Raw genomic sequence first — 23,502 nt, forward strand, 5'->3', positions numbered from 1 at the left:
TAAGCCTGTGGATTAAGCCTCACCCTTAAAAGCGTTGTGCTTCTTTTGTTGTGTCTTGTGTAATGTTTCCCACTTACTTTACGTTTGCTTTTGCTTGGGTTATCACTGGGAAATGAATAGAAAAATTGATCTCTAACCTACAGTATATAGAATATTTATACGTCTCATCCTTGAGCTTCATATGGATTTGCTCTGGTCATGGCTGGATTAACCTTTCCATTGCCCAAGGGCAGCAATTCTTTTGCCGAGTCCCTTATGAATCCTCACCTACCCTCTCTGCACGTGGCAGATAATATATGACAGCTTCATTATACTTCATTATAGTGTGTATTCCCCCATGCTGGAATATTACTATCTGGCTGCAGGTTTTCTTTGTATAAATTAGTTTTTTTGGAAATTTGATTACAGTTGTAATTCTGTAATCTGTAATAACAAGCTCCACTTAAAGCCCAGTTTTTCTTCAGGCAGCAGTCGCCACATGATCAGATGCTTTGTCAGGATTACAACAGCTGGTGAATCTGTGCACAGTGGAACCGAACACAGTCAGGAATCAACTTTTTTCCACCTGAATGGAAAAGCGCATTGACTAACGTTCTGTATTTGTCAATAACGTTTATTATTTTATTTCTCTCCCTCACATGTTATTATTGAAGTTCTTGTATTGCTGGCTGCCTACTGTACCTTTCTATCTCTCCTCCATTCAGCTGTGTGCAGCCTGATTTCATTGCTTGTACCAGTTTGTCAGCAATCTCTTTATGTTCTGCATTTATGGGTAACCTGGGCTTGCTGGGGGTCCAAAGTTTTGGAGAGATCTATCATCGTAACACAGGTAGGCAGTTTAATAACGCTGCTGTGGACTCCTGAGAAAAGCCAAGCATTTATTTAATGTAACGTGTGGCAATGTTGGGGGTCTGACAGATGGGCCAGGCAGGAAAAAAAATGATGTCCTGTTTCTTCTACCTGCTGAATTCATGTGGGACAGCAGCCTGGGGAGGGATGTATTACCTTAAACTCTCTGTAGGGATTCAAATGCAAATGTAAATGAAGACTCCTCACTTCGTTGTGTACATTTTTGGAAATACGATAAACATTATAGGATCATAACCTTTTCAAAACCCAATGATCACTCTTCTTAATGAGAGCTGCATTTGTAGATATATTCAGTCTCCACATTTCCTCATTTTGTTCTTTTAAAACAGCCACATGGCCACATGTAAAATCTGATACAGTCCAGTAAAGCAGCTCAACCATACAGTGCAAAGATGATTCTTATTTTTACCTGAGTTAATAATTGTACAGAGGTTGGGGTTTCCAGAAGTGTTAAACTGCACTGCAACATAATAGAGGTGTTCTTATTGCTCTGTTGACTGTATTTACAAGGAATAATAGAGAATATTTATATGTCATTAGAATACAACATCATCTCTTACTCAGAACTCAATAATAAATGCAGTTGAATAAACACCTCTTGGAAAGTTTTAAGCATTAAAAGCCTTTTATTTTAGCTTTATAAGAGTAGATGATGCTTTCATCTGGTAATTGTTTAGCTGCTAACACTAAACTCTATTGTTCTCAGGGGGGAATTAGTGAACACACACAGACTTAAACACAAAACATAAATACATCTAATATATTAAAAACATAGCACAAGAGCACAAGCTCAAACTAAACATCAAACCTGAAGTACGTCAGGCCGTCGTCGTCAACACCAACATCATCATCACACCCTGTTATCAGCGTGTAAAACAAGAAACACAATCATCATCCACCAGTGTTACATGGAGGACTCGTCCCTGACTCATCCTGAGTGCACACTATAACTTTCATGTCAGCGTGCTCTGATCAGTCAGATCAGTCCAACATGAGCAGAATAATGTCTCCACAGAACAATTTCCCTATAATAACAATGGAAGTGTTGTTGAATTGAAAGCTCTACATTCGAACGACCAAGAGCATCTCTCCTAGCAACAAATCAGCAGCGCTTTGGATGGAAACTGTTAAACATATCAATTTCCTCAATCAAGCAACATGCTGTTGCAGTCCTGTTTGACATTCATTCTGTGATCTCCGCATGTGCTGAGTGAATATTGCTTTTCCTTCCATCAATCTTCAAATGTTCAAGTAAAAAAGACAGTGATGAGGTCCACAAGCAGTGTGCACAGCCCATCATGACAACAGCACCCTGATGTCAAACAGTTTAAAAACAGGCTATCCTGCAAAACAAGAGAGGTGTAAAATCATACTTTAGTTCAAGCAGCAGCAGATTCATCTTTATAGAGCATGTTCATTAATAAAACACGAGGGTTTAAAAAAGAAATGGTGTCCTCTGCAACTCTGTGCTTCCCAAAACAGCAAAGGTGTTTATGCTTTGCTTTGCTTATAAATATTTCAAATGAAATTACAAAGGCCTTTCAACACAAATCTTCATCCTGGTACACAAAGATCGAACAAAACAAAGTTTAAACACTGCGACTTGCTTTGACATTTCATTGCATTAAGTGCTTTCAGATATTTGGTGATATGTTTGGATCTTATGCATAAAATATTCTGTGCGTTGGCAAAGTCCACAGAGCATTTGTCAAGATTTACAGAGTGTTGCTCCAGAATACTTGCTTCCTCTGTGTGCTGGCGGTGTACACCACTTCACATTGATGCTCCTTATTGCGTGGAAAGTTTGCTGTGGCAAGAAGCCCGCTTGTAAATCATGCATATTGGATGAGACATGCAGCAGATGAGCCTGGGCCCTCCAGTCAGGCCTAGCATTAATTAAATATCAATTGGCCCTGCTTCCGTACCTCATTTCATGCCACATTCACACCTTGTCTAGGCTTGTTGAGGAAAAGTTAAAATGAAAGTTGTGGCCTCGCAGCGTCATACAATTCGCGGCACCATTCAACTCGAGCATCTCGGTCCTATGACAATATGAAGTCTGACTTGATTTCTACAGTGAGTGCACGAGAAGGACGTCAGAGTTGGAATAAAACATAAACACAGGAAAATCTTTCCACTTGAGCGGAGAGAAAATATAGGAAATGATTGCGGCTGATTGCTCATTTATAGCTTCAAACTGAGAGAGTGCAGAAGATGGTCTCAATTGGTCTTTAATATAAAAGACTGTATCATTATACTGAGAGAATAACCTGACATGTAGTTTAAATGCCCGACTGAACATATATACATGTGAGTAGAATCCATACGCGTGGATGTTTAGTGATGAAATATCACAGCCCCTGTTGAAAACTGTTGCCCCAAGCTTCCCTATATTTTATAATGTGCTCAGTGATACTTAATACCATGGATGAATATTATGCAGAGGTTGCAGATTTGAAATTTAATATTATGTGGAAGAAGTGTCACCTGTGCAAACTCCACACATTTCTTTCTTCACACTGCAGAGGCATTAATAACTGTCTCATGAACTCAATCATATCAACATAATTACAGTTAATTGTAGTATCAATGTAATCACACAGATCAAAGTTTTTTTTTGCCTCCACCTGGATCTTACACTAAAAATGATCAGACGTCCACAGTTTCTATTGATCTCTTACTCCGGCATCTTTATCTTCATCACGGCAGAATTATATTGTTTGTAGAATGACAATTGGAAAAGAAGTTTCTTAAACACACACAAAAAAAATGATGAAAAAAATGATGTTCACTTTTATCTTCTTTTTGTTCATTTCACCTTATCTAGAATCTTTATCTAAAACTATTGTGGCAAAACACTCTCCAGGTTTTGATGAGGATTTCACAAGATCACAGCAACAAGTCAGCTGTCACATAAGAAAAGGAAGAAGTTTTTGAATTTTAAACTTTAAAAATGTTCCTTGTTTCAGTTCAGTTGGACCAAGTGCATTTTGAAAATAATTGCTTTGGGCTCCTACTGTATGTCAGATTTTGGAGATACTTCGACTCTGTGAGTTCAAAAGATGACGTTTACATCTGAATGTTTTTCATGATAACAAGCCACATTAAAAGCTCAACTTGAGATGATGTAAGACTTTGATTTCTCTACATCTTCATCATCATTTCCCCCCAAATTTGAGTGTTTTAAACTGGTGCAGCACCAAAAACAAGAAAAATCAACTAATTAAATAATTGATATGATGTGTTGAAAACATAAAACTAGTTCACTTCACCCTCACAGAGCTTGAAAAACTGCTCCTATACGAAAGGGATTTTGGAAGTTGATCATGTTCCAACTGAAACGTTGCTGTCTTCATTTGATCAAGAAGTACTGACAGTAAACCGACACATGTTTTATAAACATGTCATAACAATGTCTCTGCTCTTGACGTTGTTCTGTTGCCTCTGCTCAGAAAAAGACAAATATATTTCACCAGCTTTTGACTGAAGCATCTCCAGCAGAGTTGATGCTGTTGCTGTCTTCACTGACGTTTCATAGAAAGTCGGCATCTCTGTTCACCTTGGAGTCCCTTTGATGATGTCTGAGGGATTCCCCTAATCCTCCGAGGGTAGGGTGGAGGGCACACACTCCCCGCTGAGGGGATGAAGCCACTTAATGGATCACAAAGTTAATCAACCGCAGAGAGAGAGAGCCTGACTGAACTGGAGGAATAGGTTGGACTGGTAGAGTCCCCTGATCCCTGATGCACACACACACACACACACACACACTGCCAAATGAATATAAACGTGAGCTTCACAGAAAATACCACATCAATAATAATAATAATACTGTTACAAAATGCAGTTTTAAAAAATAAACTTTTGGTAATGAAAACTCTAACCCAACCTAAACTAAACCTTCAAGGCCGGTGGAGTTTACGAGAATAAATTATCTACAGTATAGCCATTATTTCCTGTATTTTCCATCCACTTACGTATCACAGAAGGCATACAGCGTTGAGTTTCTTTAAAAGCCTGACAAACAAAAAAGGGTATTTGGTCTTCATACTTCATTCACAGCAGTTTCACAGTGTCTTAGCCGGTGACTCTGTAGGCACTCCATACAAGTTGTATGCACTTATTGATCGAGGATGTGCAGGCTTATGGTGCTACCAGAGTAATAGTGCTAAGACAAGAAATGCAATTCAAGTAAATACTCATTTGTATTCAAAGCTGTAGGATTTGCATATAATTGCCATAATAGTAGCTTAAAATCTGTCCAATCAAGCATGAAATGTGTTACTCTGTGAAAGGGAAATGCATGGGACCAAAATGGCCTCTGCTTTTATTCTTTATTTATTTGCTTATTTTATTTCTGCATGCTTGAGTATCAAACAGTTGCAGGCTGTCTTTGTCTTTCGGAGCTTCTCTCATTAGCAGTTGAGTCATATGCGTCTTCCCCATTGAGACATTTACATTGGCAAAATAACACTACCACAGGGGTTCTCACCAATCGTGAAGTACCGGGGGATGTTTTCATCCCTCTGGCCTCAGGGGGGCAGTAATGAGTCCATTACAGTTTGGCACGGGACAATAAGTCAACAAAGACGTCATACTATATAAACCCCAGTGGATGAAGGGTTAGGCTTCTTCCCTCTGTAAAAGACAAACATGTCATCTGCCCAAGCAAGTAGATAATTAAAACCTATAGATTGTTATGAGCAAAGAAGGAGTTAGTTGATAGAGTGTAAGATGATGTTGGAACTGATGGATGGGTCAAACCTAAACTAAACAATAACAGTAAAAGCAGATTGATAAATGGTCAACTGTCTGGTCAGAGGGCACTGCTGATATATGGACACTATAACAACCTTGGCAACAACTGTCTCCTGTGGCAAGAGAGAAGCTTCATCAAATCATCAGGGCGAGGCTGAAGATCAAATCCAGCACCTCCATTGTCAAAGGTCAAGTCATGGATCAAAGGTTTCAAATTAACGGAAGGCCTGAGTCTGAACTGTTTCAGAAATGCCAGTGAAGAGCTCGGGCTGATGGTGTGATGCAAAGCTCACACCAAGCAGTCTGAACAACTCAAAGAAAAAGGATACTATCACACACAAAACTCAAATCAACAAGACTGTGCTGCTGTGGTGCATTCAGTTTGTTACACTACGGAGACTTGTGTGGCCTGTAACTGTGCATGAATTCTCCATCAACAAAGTAGAACATGGCCAATTGGAATTACCAAATGCAGGTCACATGGAAAAAAATGGAAATACACCAAAACGAGGTCGGTCACATGAAACCGAAGATATTGTCATTTGAACAGTGGACCCCTGTGTGGCAGTGAGGAGGAAGGCGGTTGGCCAAGTCTAACACGGCAGAGCCAGCTTTGGGTTTGACCCAACAGCTCCTCAAAAGGCACAAACATTGGACTTCAAGGTGCAGGAGGTGAGAAGAAAGCAGGAGCACAGAGCATCACTTCAAAGCTGCCTCAGTGGCCACCTGACCGATACCATGGCAAGACTGGTACAAAGACCAAATATGCAGAAATAACGACCTGCCGCTATTATGACCCGGCTCAGTTTGAAAGGAGATGGAGGGAAGTAACATAAAAAACCCAGGTGTAAATAGGTTATAATAAATAAAAGGCTCATTCAGTGGAGGCAAAAGTGACAACAAGTGAACTAAAAGAGGGGAACCGGGCAAAACAAAGTGCTAATTGATCAAGAACTGAAAATGCTCGACCTTAACAGGGAGTAATACAAAGGCAAACTCTATTGCCAAAATAAATGGATGACAATAAAAACCCCAGCACTCCTGTTCCAAGCTATCAAGCATAAAAGAAAACACAGTCCAGAAACAAAAAAAAAACAAAGACAGGCTAGGCTCAGTCCCCAGAACACCTGGACCAGAACGCTGCTGCACCATTTAGGCCACCGTGGAGCTCCAGACCGCCTTCCTGCTTCTCCGGCCACTCATGTGTCGGGTGTAGAGCTGCTTGTTTTACATGCTAAATCACAATAGTTATCACAAGAGGGGCGGGCCGAATGGCAGCGGCTGTACAGTAACAGCAACCAAAGCTGCCAAAGCTACTCAGAAGGTCGTGTGTTTCTCTGTAGAAGAGGGTTTGTGGCTTCATCTATGACCATGTCTGTTGAAGAAGGTGGAGATTAGAGATCGTTTCTCCTACAAGTTCTCAAGTTGTTGTCAAATACAGAAAAAAAAAAGAGAACAAAAAGACAGGTGTAACTTTAACACTGTTGACATTTCTGAACATTTCAGCTGTATCGGCCAAGTCTGGACGTTTTATCATCATGTCATGTTTGCCTGCACTGTTTTAAATCACAGTTTTGTTCTCTTAATTCCTACTTCTATGGCCAGTCTATTGAAGGCAATAGAGGTGAAAGGTCACTTCCTCCACCCGTCAAATACAAGATAAAAAAAACAAAACAGCAACTTGTTTTGGATTAAAACGGAAATCAACAACAGGTGCTGCTATTGAGTATTGTCACAAGTGAATCAACAAAGCATCAAAAAGTAAAAGTAGGGCGCCCACCCAATGATCCCAATGCCAATCCTACTTCCCCTTCATTCACTCTAGTTGCAGGTTTAGCACAGGGACTGAAACATCAAGTCATTTAGCTTTACTCTTCACTGTATGTGTGTTCAAAATTGTGACCATCAACGTTTCCTCTCGCATTGATTTTACCCATCACCAATGGATTCCTGGGATTAGCTCTGTGAAGAACAACAAAAGGAGCCTGAGCTGCTTTGTAACCTCCTCGCTGCCGAGCAGCTTGTACAAGATCTTCATCTTCAGCGAGGCGAGCTGCTATCAGTGGCCTAATCACCCATAAGCGATTCCACAGCTGGTCTGATGAATTTGGGCCAAGCCTTTTGGTGTGTGATCCCAGGGAATAATGCTCGGAGCTGCCTCTGTTTATCTAAAGGTTAATGGAAGGTTAATAAGAGAGGGAACAGTGCAAATTCAAAAACCTCATTATGCAAATTGTGTTTTCTAAAAAAGAGTAATATCTGGTTGTGATGCGGACATGCTAATTAGCACATTGTCTTTAGCCTGGTTAAAGCTGAGGCACCTTTGAGGTAAAATATGAAGGAAAGATTTAATTATTTATGAAGCTGACACGAGTTGATTACTCAAACTGTGAAATAATTCTTGATCTAGGTGTTTCATTAAAATCTGTCAAACTTATAATGAGCCCTGTGGCTTTTGCACTATCCCTCTTTTTTTTGATAATCAACTCTTCTCCGACTGTGTGCGTTCGCTTTATTGTGTCAACAATCTAAACTGGGACCAGTGCTTTCCGTTTCGTTGCTGATGCAGTTAACATCATGCTGAGCTCAGCATCCAACCCACCCGTACATAAAGCTGAGCGGCTGGAACAGAGTGCAGCGCCGTCCCTCTGACTCTCATTCACACTCAACCATCCCACCAAAAAACGGAGCCAGATGGAAACCGATACATTTGCCAAAAAAAGCATTCGCACATCATCATCATCATCATCATCATCATCATCATCATCGTATGAAACTCCTGTGGGACTTTTGATTGATAGCTTGCAAAAGCTGTTTTTAATCACACAGGAAATGTTTTTTTTCAAGCAGAACTAATCCTGCTTTCATTCAAGTACTCAAAGAACAATCATCCCTTAAAGTTCCCTGAAAACGTGGTTTCAAATCCAAAGTATTTCTCTGCAACAAATGTTAATCCATCCATCCATGCATTCATCCATCCGTCCACTGGCCATACCGCTTATCCACACAAGGTCGTGGGAAAGCTGGAGCCAATCCCAGCTGGTGAGGGTGGGGCAGGCCCTCACAGACACACTCACATTCACACCTATGGGCAATTTAGATTTGATAATCGACCCAGGCTGTGTCCAAAATCCCTCACTGCTCATTGTACATTGTCCGAATGTATAGTGAGAATTGATATACTCTATATAGTTGACTCATAGTATCCCACAATGTTCCCTAACCAAGCAATATACAGACCATAATGCACTGCGGTCGTGCATCGTCGTCGACATTGATCTGGAACGTTTTAATTATGCGGCAGTGAGAACGTAATTAACTGTGCAGCGCCGTAGTGTCCAAATGTGTTTTTTCACTTTACCAATCAGCTCACTATATAGTCCTCTATATAGAGTTACTTATACAGTGACAAGGGAATAGTGAAGTGATTTCAGACACAGTCCTAGTGTGTGTGTGTGTGTGTGTGTGTGTGTGTGTGTCTGTGGATGCAGACTCAATACACAACTCCATATGAACCCAGAAAAGTCTGAGATCTGCACTGCAGCACCGCGCCACCCAGCAAATGTTAACATGACTAAATAAACAACAGTCATTACCAAGACTAAGAGATGAATATACTTGTAGATGTTATTAGATGCTATTTATTCATTAAAATTTAAACCATGCAGCTGAATCCCAATCGCTGCAGGGAAACACAGGACAGTGCGTCTTTCCAACTGCACCACCCACTTCCAACTTAAGATATAAACACAAGCCAAAACTAAAAGAGACACAATGTTTTTTTGTGAAATAACCAGTGCTGTAATTTGACAAAAACATGTTGTGTTGATGTGGGACTCAGACGAAGAAGGTGACTGAGGTAAAGTGGGTTTTCAGGGCCTTTAAAACCCCCATTAATTGTTTTATATTGTTGTACAGTGTGTATTTGTCTACAGATGAGAGAGCTGAACGACCTTGTCCTGTTTATGTGGTGCCAGAGGTGTTAAGTCTGCTGTTGCATGAAGTTGACTGCAGCGAGGCTTAACTCTGAGGATGTGAGCTGCCGCTGGTAAAGAACAACACAAGGGTGTAGAAGGAGAAGGGCAGGTTCGCAGAGACCTTTGTCAGTGCATGTCAATTTGATCAGAGCGCGTATGTTTTGTTTTCCACCGTGAAAAAAAAAGGGAACCGTGCATGAAAAATTGAACACTTCCCCTCCTTTTGTTAACACTCTCTGACTCTATGTGATACAATATTAACGTGCTTGTTTTGAGTTTGTTGTTTTTATCACATGCCAGGAAGTTTTTTTGCTTTTGCTTTTGCTTTAACTGTTGCCAGTTATATAGTTATCACCAGGTTTAGGCATTGATAAAAAGATTATATTGCTGTGGAAGGCATTGCATCAGTAATACTAAAATTATTTTTCCACCACAGCCCAAGATGATAAATTTTAATAGGCAAAAAACAGAAATACGTTGGTGTATGAGGAATAGCAGCAAGTCATCACATTTGAATATTGGATATATTCATGAATATTTGGATTAAAAGATTTTTCAAATAATTGGCAATGAAAATATGATGATATTAATTGATTTATCAATGAACTTCATATTCTTGCATGATTATTATTTGGGCAACAGCTACAGTTTACAATACAGAGACCAATAAGTTGGCTCGTAATGTATGAAGCCACATGTCTTGTGTTGTAATGGACATCTCATTACAACTTTTTACTTTATTGTTATACGAACAGATATGTTAAATTTGTGCTACTATGGAAATCATTTGTTTCCAACCAAGTTTGTGGGAATAGGTTTGTTCAAACAGCAGCCGGCTGAGAAACGGTGTGGACACAGAGAGGATGCAGAGCTTTGAGTTTTCCAGGCTGATTTGTATTCTGCCTGTGTGTGCAACCTGAGAGTGACTGACTGGTGGTCAGAGTCGAGTATTGACTGCTCTGAGGATGTAATAGAGGCTGGGGTGATAGGATCCAGGACATGAACACTCTCACTGTGGCATGTGCAGCAGAGCCGTACAGGATATAACCAGAGCACTTAATCATTCTGCTGGCTCCATGCAGAGATGCACCAGCCTCTGTGTTTTAGAATAATGCCTCTGCCTTAAATTAGATTCCATTGATCCTGCTTTTCTCTATAATTGCACAAACAGGATGGATGCTGATTTTATTGGGGGTCAGACTAGACATTTGAAATGCGCTGGCTTCAAGTACAGCAGGTAAATGAAATCAGACAAAAGGCAAGTTGACCTGATTCAAGGTGATTGAACTATCAGGAGACTTTCACACAATGCTTGTATTGTTAGAGCGAACTTGGGAATGGCTGTTGTAGTTGTACTATGCAAACTTTTACGAATAATTTTCTCTTTGCTCCCCTGATTTACTCTGAAGGTAAACTTCAGTAGTTACCTTTTTACTGCAGTGTAGTTACTTAAACATGCAAAGAAGCCTCACATGATGACAGCAGAATGGAGAAGCATCTTCTCTATATCAACAATCTCATGATGTGTTGTCAGTAAACACAGTTATGTTTGTGTTTACCAGCCTGGTCAGTTGGCAATTGCTTTTCAGTGAGGGCACAAGGATTTTAATAGATTCACCATCAACGTGTCTCTCAGCTGTCTGCTGCTCAGGAGACACCTCCAAATGTCTCCTAACTAATGTTTCATAACTTCTGTTTCATCCTCACTAGCTGCGACTGTGTTGCTGATGTTCTTTTCACCTTGAGAATCTGTGTGTGTGTGTGTGTGTGTGTGTCACTGTGGAGACACATACTGTACTGTAATAGGAGCAACCAAAGAGTAGGTGTTAATATGTCTGTCTGTGGACAGATTGTGTTAATTTGACTTTGTCACAGGAAAAACTCATTTACACTTAAGATCAAAACGAAGGCTGATTTCAAAGATGGGTGTGTTGTCCAACACATCACTACTTAGTGCTCATGTGATGCAACAAACAAACACACGCATGTACCACAGCAAAGTAGCATTTTTTTTTAAAGTATATTTTTGGGGGCTTTTTTGCCTTTAAAGGTGTATAGAAATGGCCGTTTGTCCTGTTTGTCGCGCCGAGTTGTCACGAGCTGCAACACGAGTTTACCCGAGTAAGGAAAGCGAATTTGATTGGTCGTTATCCAGCGGACGGGATATTCAAAGCTTGGGGCGAGCCCGAGCTCCGTGTGTGTGTGCGTGTCTCAGACGTTTGAATGACGGATTACGGATCCAATATCAGTGGCTGGTGAATCGTGTACAGGCTGACGTATAATCCGTGCGCCTGCATTATCCAATGCGGAGAAAAAAAATACACACTTTCATCCCGGATTTACTCAAAAATAGAATTTTGCACAAAGTTTGGCCTACATCGTCTGATAGATGAGTTATCACACAAATTTTATGACCCAGAGTGGGCTTAAATTCAATTTTCTTTTCTGTACACCTTTAATGTACAGGGCAGCTGAGAGAGAGACAGGAAATGGGGAGGCAAAGAGGGGGGGGGATGACACGCAGGATAGGGCCGCTCGGCGCGGGATTTGAACCGGGGTCGCCTGCAGTGAGGACTATAGCCTCAACACATGGGGCGGGTGCGCTACCAACTGAGCTAAACACCGCCCCACAGTAGCATTTTTAAAAGTCTTTTAAAAGCCTCCGGCATTTCGAATATGCCCACTATGTAGCTCCACTATAATGCCCCTGTGTACGCTGTGAGTCAGCGTGCTAACGTTGCTTATTAGCACTAAGTGCAAGGAACAGCTGAGGCTGATGGGAGATATTTGGTCAAACCTCACAGTGATGCTTCTGGAAGTCACAGGATTACAAAGGTCAGTGGGCTTTGTCTTCCACAGACCACGACTGTCTGTGCAAAATTTCATGGCAATCCATCAAGAAGTTGCTGCTGCTGCTGCTGACAGAGTGAGAAAGATGTGATATAACACCAGACTTGTCCTTTAAGTCTGAAACCATATTCCATACAGCATGTGTTTGTGTCTGTGTCTGTGTATGTCTGTCAATGTGTGCACAGCTGACTTTACGTTGTAGGCTCTATAAGTACCATGGGTATGTTTTTTTAAATTTAAAACACATGACACTTAATCCAGTTGCACTGAGTCGGGTTTTGCACACCAGTGTCGTACAGTAAACACCTGACAAATGTGAATCTCCTGGTGGTGTTGGTGTTGACGGAGCAGTTATGATGAATTAATCATCACAAACTGACTTTTTTTCACTGAGCACTATAATTGTGCACGAGATGTAAATGAGTGAAATCGTGCTAAATGATACGATTTCCGTGGATAAAGAGTTAATTTATTCTGTTTTCTCTGGGCGTCTGCATCTAATTGAAAGGGGATGCCGTGCTGCAACACAGAGCTATATTCAATTGTTGTGTTTGTGAATGGGAGCACTCAGCCTTCTCTCCGAGAGGTCTCAGGTGGTTTCTCTTCGTTTAGCTCCTCTCCTCAGCTGATCTCGTTTACGTGTAAACAAAACAATTCTGGGGCGAAAAACAACTTGCTGCTAGAAATCTGCATGCCTCTCTTTATTTAAACTTAATCCTACTTGCCATGCTGTATACGCCACACATAGATTGGGTTATATGCTGATTATTAAAATTCATTCTAAGAAGCTTAGCTGTGTGCGCCACTAGCATGTGTGAGTGTGTATCTGGTGCGTAGAAGCGAGGACGCGGTGATGTGTCTGCATGCATGTGGGTTTCAAAGTGTGACAAGGATAATTTTCCCCGTGGGGCAATAAAGTGAAGGGTTTTCCTCTTGCAGCGCCAGTTGGGTCTTCTTGATGTAATGGCCCTCTGAAGCGGCGGGGCAGGGCGGAGATATCGGTTTGCGATCAGTGCGACTGATGATGCAACGGCCATTAAAGGGAGAAACAAACAGCAGCCGCACAGGCAACTCAAAAAAAAGACATAAACAACAGATACATTACAACAGCATACAACCGCTTTACACTGTCTAATGTGATGGACTAGATAGGACACTAAAGCATCAGTTTTGACATGAATATGTTTTTCTATTTGTGTGAAATGATAGATCCAAGCTCCAGAAATAGACTTCCCTCTAAGTGACAGGATTAATGGGGATGCGGCAGAGGACAATGACATCTCGGAGTTAGAGTGACGTATAAACTCCTAAGAGCTTCACAATACAGAGAGAAATAAAACAGACTAAACATCTAGTGTTATTACACCTCCCTTAAAGGGACATTGTGTAAATGCTCTTGTTGTCTATTCATAAAAATCGATTACTTTGTTAAAAAATATGTGTTTCATTAATTAGTAATTACCCCCATCAACAAACTGAAGCCATTCATACAGTATATGCATAGAGCTGGTAAGCTCAGTGCCGGCTGCCATGTTGTGCCGCCATGTTTTGCGTTCAGTGGCAGCGTGACCGTAGGTAACCACAGAAACTCACCGGAGCTGTCGGCTCGGGGAGAAACGATGGAGTCTGTTTGAAAACCATCACCGCGGTGTAGTGTGAGAAAGGGTGGAGGGTCACACTGATGTTGCATTCACGTGGAGTCAGGCGAATGGCAGTTGGCAAACAAACCGGACAAGAGAAATCCTAAAAAACGTGAATACGACATCGGCATGATAACATAGTGTCACATGTGTGTCGTTTTGCCTCATGCCGACGGACCACTTGTTCATCCCGTTATGTGCAGCAGCTGTCGTCCGTCTGCCGTCTGCCCAATTCCACGTGAATGCAGCATAAAGAATATATGATTGAGTTGGTTGCGATATACAACAGCACTGCTAGATGGGAGTAATTCACAATGTCGCTTTAAGAAAAAATGCAGCATGTTGACATACAGTAAGTGTATGGTCACAGGAAAATAACCGAGCTGAGAGAAGGTTTGCTGACAAACACAGCTGGAGTCCAGATCAGATTATGTGGCACGTTGGAGCTCTCAATGGGCCGACCAACCCAACCAGACACCCTGGTTTGGGCTGAAAATATATGGAAATGACTCAGGTCGGGTCTCAGCCTTCCTTTTTTTTCTTTTCATGTATAAAACACATCTTCTGGCTGGTTGTACTATTTGTTGTTTATTGTGAAATGCACTGAATCGGCACTGACGCATCAGGCAAGGTTTTTTTTTAATTTTCTTTGGCCAGGTTCAGGTCGGGTTTGGACCAAAAATATATAAAAATGACTCGGGTCGGGCTTCAACACCCAGGCCAGGTCAGGTTATGATTTCAGGCCCATTGGAAACTCTATGCTAGGTGTCGTGCTTGAGTGATGCTGGATGTATAATCACAGGCCAAACATATTCATGACATAGTTATTGTGAGATGTAAATGTTCAGTCAAGTTCTTTGAGTTGAATTTTTTGGTTGCAGTTTGAAAAACTTCTTGAGTTTTTTGCTTCTGTGTGAGTTTGTGTTTTTTCAGACCTCTGACTGACCATATAGAAAATTCATAAATGGGCCCCTGATGAAAGAGTTGGAGCACCGTGGCTATACAATATTAATACACAATTGCTTCACACAACAAAACAGAACAATCTATATTTCAGAAGCCATTCCTTTTCATTGCTTTACAAAAAAACAACTTTACAAAATGACGGTAGCATGATGTTAGAAGTTAATCCCTCATCCAAACCGGTTTTATTAGCATCCTGTATCAGTATCAACAGCAGATGCTTGTAGAATACATTATTTATGCCTTGTGATTGGTATCATGTTCCACTCCATTTCCAAATGTTAATAGATCTCTGTAGCGTTCACGCGTCTTTCCACTTTCTTCTGTTATCTGTTTTAATTTTGTATCAACAAAAGGCGTTATCTGCTGTTGCCAGAATAGCAGTTGCTACATCTTGATATTTTTTTTCAAATTATTTATTTATTTTCACCCCAAAAAAAGGGTTACACTATTCCAAAACGAACCACTGCATACGCTTACGAAGGAGTGTAATCACACACACACACACACACTAAGGAGGTGTAAGGAGGCTCGTGGTTGACACCTCACACATGCATTTACAAACACAGTCCCACACACACACACACACTTTCACACTCCCAAAGACGATTGCAATGGGATGATTTATTTCAGTACAACTACTACAAGAACTTTTGCCTCTAACAAAAGCTGTCATCCATCATAGAGTTGGTGTTGGTGTCCTATTTATGATTAACATTTACTCAGAAATCTCCTCTACCTTTAACCCAGCCTGGAAAACTCGCTCTCTCACCATCCAACTATATAGAAACGTTTAAGAAAAGAAGGATTAGAGAATTCAATCTCTGCTGTTTGCTGTTGCTTCTTCATAATATAAAGCCGGCGTAATCTCTCAAACTTTATTTGTTCACGGCAGAGTGAAAAGAAGATTCTACGACTTCTCTCAGGTTCAATTCTCAGGTTTATTTCTGGCAGCAGGCAGTCTAATAAGACTGTCAAACAACACAGAAATCAATGTGGTTAAATGGTGGTGAGGCCTCTACCTCGGGCTGAAAGGTCTCAGCTCTCTCTCCCTCTCTCTCAGTGTGATTGTTTAGCTGTGAAAACAAAAATAACCCCAGTGGAAACCCATTCATACTGTCTGTTATTTGTGCTCATCATAAACTGCCGTGAATCCACTTTTCCATTATATACAAACACTGACACCAGGACAAATATGAACATTACTGTCAAAAGTTACAAATAGACTATATCTTCCAAATAACTAGAGGTGGGAATAGGTGAAGTCCATTTTAGCAAATGCAATCCAAACACTTCAGCTGCAGGTTGCACTCCTTTAGTACACCACTTTTGCAAAGGTAAATACACAATGTCTTTCTCTTCTACACTGACATGACATAGTTTAAAAAATAAAGCATGCCAATAAACACATATAAAACATTTGCAGATAAATTGGGGAAACTGAGATGATTGAGACTCATGTTGTATGTTGTCACCGCCTCCCTCTTCCTGTTTCTTGTCTCTCTGTGACAATTAAAGGCAGCAATGCCTTAAAGAGGAACTACTGTACAGTATGTAAGATTTTTTTTACGTTAATGAAACAGCTTTATGATGTTTAGATGGCTTGTTAACGGGAGATTGGAGGCTCTCTGCCTTCCATCTATAGTGTCTCTTGGCCTCCATCCCAGTGTCCCAGCTCTCGTCTCAGCGGCACCATGACACAAAAACGCCCATAATCTCTTGTTTATGACAGATAAGACTATGCAAATATACACATCGTAAAACGTATATGATATTTAACGTTATCCTCCGCTGCATGGATTGCCTTCTTGCCAGCTACGTCTCGCCGGTGGGTAGGGATAAACAGTGAATGGAAAGTAGCGCAAGAGCTATACCAGACTTGCATTGTTCCCCTTTAAAGGTGCTTTTTGATTGATTATTTTAACTGATTATTTGTTATGATCAGAGCATGTATTGATGGAGTTTTCCATTAGTGTATTTAGGCAGAACACCTAACTGGTGCTCACGTCTCAGTTGGTTCCAGGTGTCTCATCCATGCACTGTATTAATGGCTGATTAAAGCGTCACCTGTTTCGGCTGCAAGCTGAATAGCAACATCATGTGTTTGAGTTACACATGCATGAACAGGGGCGCTCATGCATGTGGAACTCAAATAGGGCTTTATAAATGGTTAGTCTCATACAACACTGCAGCTCCAAATGTCCAAATACCAAATACTCGTTACTAAAGCTTTGACAGTGTTGACTTAGACCTAATGTTTAACAATGTTTACAGGAAGCTTTGATGATCTACAATATGAGAAGGCATCTGCTTCTCTCAGTAGATCCCTTGCTGCTGTTTGTATTCTCTGATAAACCAAATCAAAAGTAAAGCATTTTCTTCACATCTAAACATTTGCAATAAGTGGTCAGCAGCTTGAAATGAGTGTCTCTGACTGAATTGTAATTTGAGTGAAATATGTTAAAGTTGCTTCTGTGTAGACTTAGTGCCATGCACGTGCAATATTGGTTTAAGGTACACTGGATGTATACCAAAGGTTAATTAAAGGGACTCTACGAAGGGACGACTTTTATTTAGACACTAGGGTATAATATAATAATAATAACAGTAATTGCTTGGATTTATATATTTAACTACTAAAACTGCAGACGACGAACACCGAAAGAGTAAACAAAGGCACCTACTCTCCTAACCTTCTCATCATCATTTCACCTTCTGCGCTGCTCTTAACTAATTAATGTTTATGTTTGGATTTTAATAGTGTTACAGTTGCAAGCTGGGGTCATCGGAAAGTGAGAAAGGAGAATAATTTCCATGTGAGACACTTCTGCAAACTAATGAGACTGCTGAAGTAGAGGAAGTTGTTAATAGAAGCTGTAATGAAGTTTGACAAACTTTGGGCTTTTCATAATAACCCTTTTACTCTGTAGCAGCCAGGCAACCTGAAGATTTGCTCTAAAGGCTCTAAAGCTCTGAATGCAGACCCTCTTATAATCACACAAAAGCACTTTCCATCACTGCAGTTGTTAGTTTTTTTCTTTCTTTTTTTTCCTGGTGCAGTTAGTGTGGTATTGATCATTGTTGGTCCAAGTCCTCAGGAATCAGCTCGTATTGATTTCACTTCAGTTGTAAGCCTCTCGTTCTGACCTATGTCTCTCTTCAGACCAAGCACCTTTTCAAGCGTCCTAACATCTCTGCCAAGGGTTTACTAAAACATATCATTACTTCACCACTTGCCAAGAAAATTTCTAAAATCACTCGTGCTTTGATCCAAAAACACAGAACAGACCTTTACAGCTCTTTTCAGCCATTAGCTTTTGGAGAAAAACTTCACTATGACCTCAACTGCAGAAGAAAAACATCTGCTCTGTTGGGTTGTTCCATTTTGGACATGTGTAGTTGGACTTTTTGAGGGAAAGATGCTCCTTTTATTTACATGGACCTTCATTATCATTCATGAAATAAACCCACTTATAGCCAGAAGATTCAGCAGTAATGATGGTTATTAATAGCCGTAATGCAGCCAGAGTCAATACTGTGTGTGTGTACAGTATGTGAGATATTAAATAACACATATTTGCCTGTGTTTATAATTATGTGTGTGCCAAATGATCAGACCTCCATTAGATGCTCGTTTGCGAGTTTATTTTGAAATGTATTTTTCCAAACTGCAGTTGTTGTCCCCTCTTCAGTCGTCTGAAAACTCATCGTGTCCTGGTACAAAACTCTGAAAGTGTCTGTTCTGATCAACCTGCATACGGTATAGATAAAAGAAATAAGTTTGAAGCATAAAGGTCATAGAGTGCAATATTGAACTCTAGTTAATACATTCAGTAAAGGGAGTTTCCACATTAGTATGTGAACTTGTGGACTGTAACTGTTCTGCCATCAAGTCTTGAAGTCTTACAGTAGTTACAGTAGTACTGATAATAGTTATAGAGTAAGGACCTCAGATTGGAGCCATAATAAACTGGCTACAATGGCAGAGTTAACTTTCACTTAAGTATTATTTTCAAAAATTATCCAGCGCTTTCAAACATTAATGCTTTTACTTTCTTCTATTTTGACATTGTAGTAAAAAGACAAAGGAACTCTCTTGCAAAGAAATCACTTCCATCCTTGTGTTTGGATGGATGTACTTTCTTTCTTTTTTTTTAAGTATATATTTTGGGCTTTTTCGCCTTTAATGGAAAGCACAGTTGACAGAGACAGGAAATGGGGAGGCAGAGATGGGGGGAAAGGGCCGCTCGATGCAGGATTCAAACCAGGGCCGCCTGCAGTGAGGATTGCAGCCTTAACACATGAGGCGGCTGCTCTACCAACTGAGCTAGACACCGCCCCATGGATGTACTGTAGTTTCTTTTAAACATACGGATAAGATTAGATTTCTCTTTTAAAAGTTTTGGATCCTTTTACGTATTCTTTGCTCGTGACCTAATGTCCTTAAGTTTGTTTGAGCTTTCATGCCATCAGCTGCGTTCAACTTTCTGATGAATTTTCATTCATCAGAAAGATACAGTACAGTACAGTCTGTCACTCTGACCACAGCTTGTTGCTGCGTTTGAAACCTTGAAGCTTCAGTGAGAGGAATCGAGGATCGAGTTCTTGAAGTTCAGTGCTCTTGGGTAAAGAACCTCAGATGGACTATCAGCGCGCTGAACACTTTCAAATAGCTGTCCTTGGGCCTCCATGGCGCTGAATCAGTACATAACAGTCCATTTCAGGCCCTGTCCAGATGCGTCACGATGGTGCTTCATGTAGCAGAAGTATCATCAGCAATATATGTGGGTTACTTGAATAGGTATTCATAAGATTGACATAACACTGTCATAACCATGGCATAACAGCTGTCATAAACATCAGTGAATACTTATGACAGCTGTCGTTAAGTGTCATTCGGTAAGTTATGTCACTTTTGATGCAAAGTTGACATTATTTGAGATGTTTTTGTTCTGACAACTTGACATAAAGACAATTTAAACTGTCATAGCAGACCTAATTGCCAAACTTTAAAAATGATGTCAAGTTCTCATAACAAGGACATCTCAAATAATGTCAACTTTGCATCAAAAGTGACATAACTTACTTAACGACAGCTGTCATAAGTATTCATTGATGTTTATGACAGCTGTTATGTCATGGTTATGACAGTTTTATGTCAATCTTATGAATACCTTTTCAAGTAAAGTGTTACCTATATGTGTCCATTTCTGTGAAGACAAATACGTGTCCATTCAGAAATAATATTATAAATGCATATAAAGACTATGATGTATGTTTCAGTCATGCTTATGTTGTGCTCATCTTATCTTTATGTCACATTGTGGATGGAAAAGAGTTACAGGCTCTGTCTGCTGGACCATAAAAAAGTGGAATTGGAGTCCCCAGAGAATGTCCTCTGCAGCTGGTTTTATTTTTCTGCTACTAAGATAAAGTTTGATAACACAGCCTTTATACAACTCTGAAAGGGTCGGGGTTAGAGTAATCCTGCCCACGACAGACTTATGACCCTGAGGTCTGAGTCAGAGACTGGAAAGACCCGGAGCGGCTGGCCATCTATTGGGGCCCAGCTTCCCTCCGTCCCTGTGGGGATGAATCAAGAAGGAGTCTGAGGTGTCCTTAGGTGACATCAGCCGGGCTAAAGAGGACACTGTATTTCACTCAGGGAGGGACAGTGAATTTCCCCCCTCAACACTTGAGGCCTCCAAAGAGACGTAAACAGCAAGATAGATGTCGGCAGCCGGTGTGCTGCAGTCGCCTGAATTGATATCCGCTGGAGCTCAAGTCAAGGTGGTTTGGTGTATATAATGTGAATATACAGTAATATGAAGGTCAGAGGGAAAAGATAAATGACTGTCTCATACACTGTGTGTGTGGTGCAAATTCAATTGAATGCAAAAACAATATTAACAAATTACAAAGTAAACTTAACATTTATTTACTTTTAAGATTAAAAACTACTCTAATAAAGAAAAGACTACATTTTATTTCTGTATCCAAATTATAATAATATAATTTCATTGAAGTTGTTAAAATGTAATTATAGAACAAAATAGGGACTTTACCATGACAAAAAATGGTTGGTTGACAGGAGCAGCTGCAACACAAAACCTCTGGGACATGCACTATAAAAAGAAAATATGTTTATGTTATATAATTTATACAGTACTGACAGCAGTTAATAAAAGAGGCAAGGGTAAAATACAATATTTGAATGTGATTACAACAGCAGCACATTATTAGCAAATGCAGCTGGAAGATGAAGCAGATTATGCAAATATTCCAAATTTGGGTATTTGCATAAACAATGTGACGTCAGTTTAACATATGTTATGGATCATTTTAGCTGTTCAGGAAGTTCATTACCTCATTTTTTAAACCCCTACTACCTGAAGCCTTTATAACATCTACTGTAGTTACACCCATTCATGGCTAAATGTGCTCAAGTGTATGATGCACCATATAAAACTGCAACATCACTTTGATTGTGTCTAGGGACTTTTACAGTCTCCCCTCTCCTCCGGTGTTTATATGCCTTATGTTACTATGAAGTAAAAACTAAAACTAAATACTAAAAGTCAATCCTGAACATGTGTTTAAGAGCATCTCACTTCTTATAACCTTCAAACTACAGCCTGTGTAGAAAATGAAAGTCCTCTGTTGATTAATGCTGTAACGCTTTAGTTATTTTAGTTTGTTGTAACTGTGCATGCATTTAGCTTTTTACACCTCGGGACAAACACTGTTGACACACAGGAGCACCCGAGATGCTCCGTGCTGCACCTCAGGGGAGCAGCGGAGAGGCTGAACGTTGCCCCACCAGTTACATCAGCTCACTATAAATAGGCTGGTGGAAAATTAACAAATTCCCCTAATGGTTAGTGGCTGCCCTAATGTATTGCAGCTGGGGAAGGTGTGTGAAGCAACATGGCTGTGGTTATGAGACCATGGGCACTGTACTTTAACTCACTAATGCACATAATTGCACTTAAACAAAGAAATCTCATCTGCGAGCTGAGTGCCACAGATTGAAGTGTTAAGGTTTTGATTGGTTGTGGTTCTTGTTTGTGTTGACAGTGAGTATACAGTACAGAAACCAGCCTCATCCTTGTCCAATAATAATCTAGATGTTATGTTGCTAATGAGCATCTTCCTGGTTTCTGCTCTCTCTCTCTGTCTCCTCAGCGAGTCCAGATGTGACGGGTGATCACAAACACCATCATCATTATCATCATCATCCACCTGTCGAGGATTCAGAAGCGGAGGGCAGATCCCGGGGCCTTGGACTGACGGGAGCCATCTGGGTCCTGATATTGCCTTGTTTACATATGCTCCTGGCCTTGTAACAGCTGCCTTTTCTGCAGCATGAAACTGTCAAGACTTGATTTCAAGCTTATTTATCCAGAAATGCAAGGGGGCCAGTGGACATAACATGCTGTGGTATGAAATGGAGCACCTCTTCCACGGAGTGCAGGAAGCAGTGGGAGCGAATTCATCGTGCGGAAAGATGACCGGACACTGTGGCTTTTGTAAGAGACAGCACATGGTTCAGTTTGTGTTTTTGTTTTGTTTTTAATCAGTTATCTGGCATTCATTAACACTAATAATGACTTTACTCACTTAACAACAGCTGAATTTCACAGATAACTACAACATACTTTGTTATAATTGGTATTAATTCAGTTGTATTTATTCATTTGCTTCTGCATATAAGATCTCCATTCCCTCTACACAGGCAGAGGCAGGTTGTGCTTTTCTTAAATTGGATTTTACAGCTGCTGTGAAAGGAGTCCAGTGGCCTAAAAAGGTAAATTTTGAGGTCGGATTTGAAATTCAAAATAAGAAAGTAGGAAAGGAAAAAGGTCTACACAGCTCTGGCATTTCAGACTTCAGACTTCAGACTTTCTTTATTTGTCATTGCACAAGAAACACGAAAGTGATTAATGGCAACGAAATGCCGTTGATATAGGCTTCCGAAAGACACAGAAACAGAAATACTTGTAAAAATTCACATGGCCTGTTTCTCTTATACAATCCAAATGTGCACGAACCACATTTTTTTTACAGTCATTTTTAAAATTCAAAGTCTGTTTTAGATCATTTAAGAAAACCTGTAGTTGTCAGACATGTCACACTGTTTGTTCTTATGCATTTATGAATACTGCACAAATGTAGTGTGATACATCTGCTTCTCTTCACCTGTAATAGCTACCCTGCTGTCTCAAACCAGTTTAATTGGTGCATTTCAATTGCAAAATTGACCTATAATGCTACCGGTGAGGGAGAAAGGTTGGCAGCAGAAAGTAGTAGTAGAAGGGGAAGGAGGGGAGGGGGGCAAGTGAGCGAATTCATATTCCTTTCTTCTTTGGAAATAGATTAGTTTCCTCAGGAGTCTATTATCATCTTTCAAACTCAATCCTCCTCTGCCTTCATAGGCCTGGATG

General features: G+C 40.4%; 1 protein-coding gene across 2 annotated transcripts in view; it reads left to right on the forward strand.

Moving 5' to 3' along the window:
- gpc5a (glypican 5a) overlaps positions 1-22,739 on the forward strand; it is a 141,084-nt gene extending 118,345 nt beyond the window's left edge. For both annotated transcript variants that reach the window (XM_085806123.1, XM_085806122.1), the window contains exon 9: positions 22,244-22,739. In XM_085806123.1, coding sequence (XP_085662249.1) covers positions 22,244-22,404 — 161 coding nt within the window. In that variant the 3' untranslated portion in view covers positions 22,405-22,739. The remainder of the gene's footprint in view (positions 1-22,243) is intronic.
- Positions 22,740-23,502: the final 763 nt, after the last annotated feature.

The sequence above is a fragment of the Trachurus japonicus genome, chromosome 3 (genome assembly GCF_045865225.1).
Source record: "Trachurus japonicus isolate A0001 chromosome 3, Traja_1.0".
Classification (NCBI taxonomy): domain Eukaryota; kingdom Metazoa; phylum Chordata; class Actinopteri; order Carangiformes; family Carangidae; genus Trachurus; species Trachurus japonicus.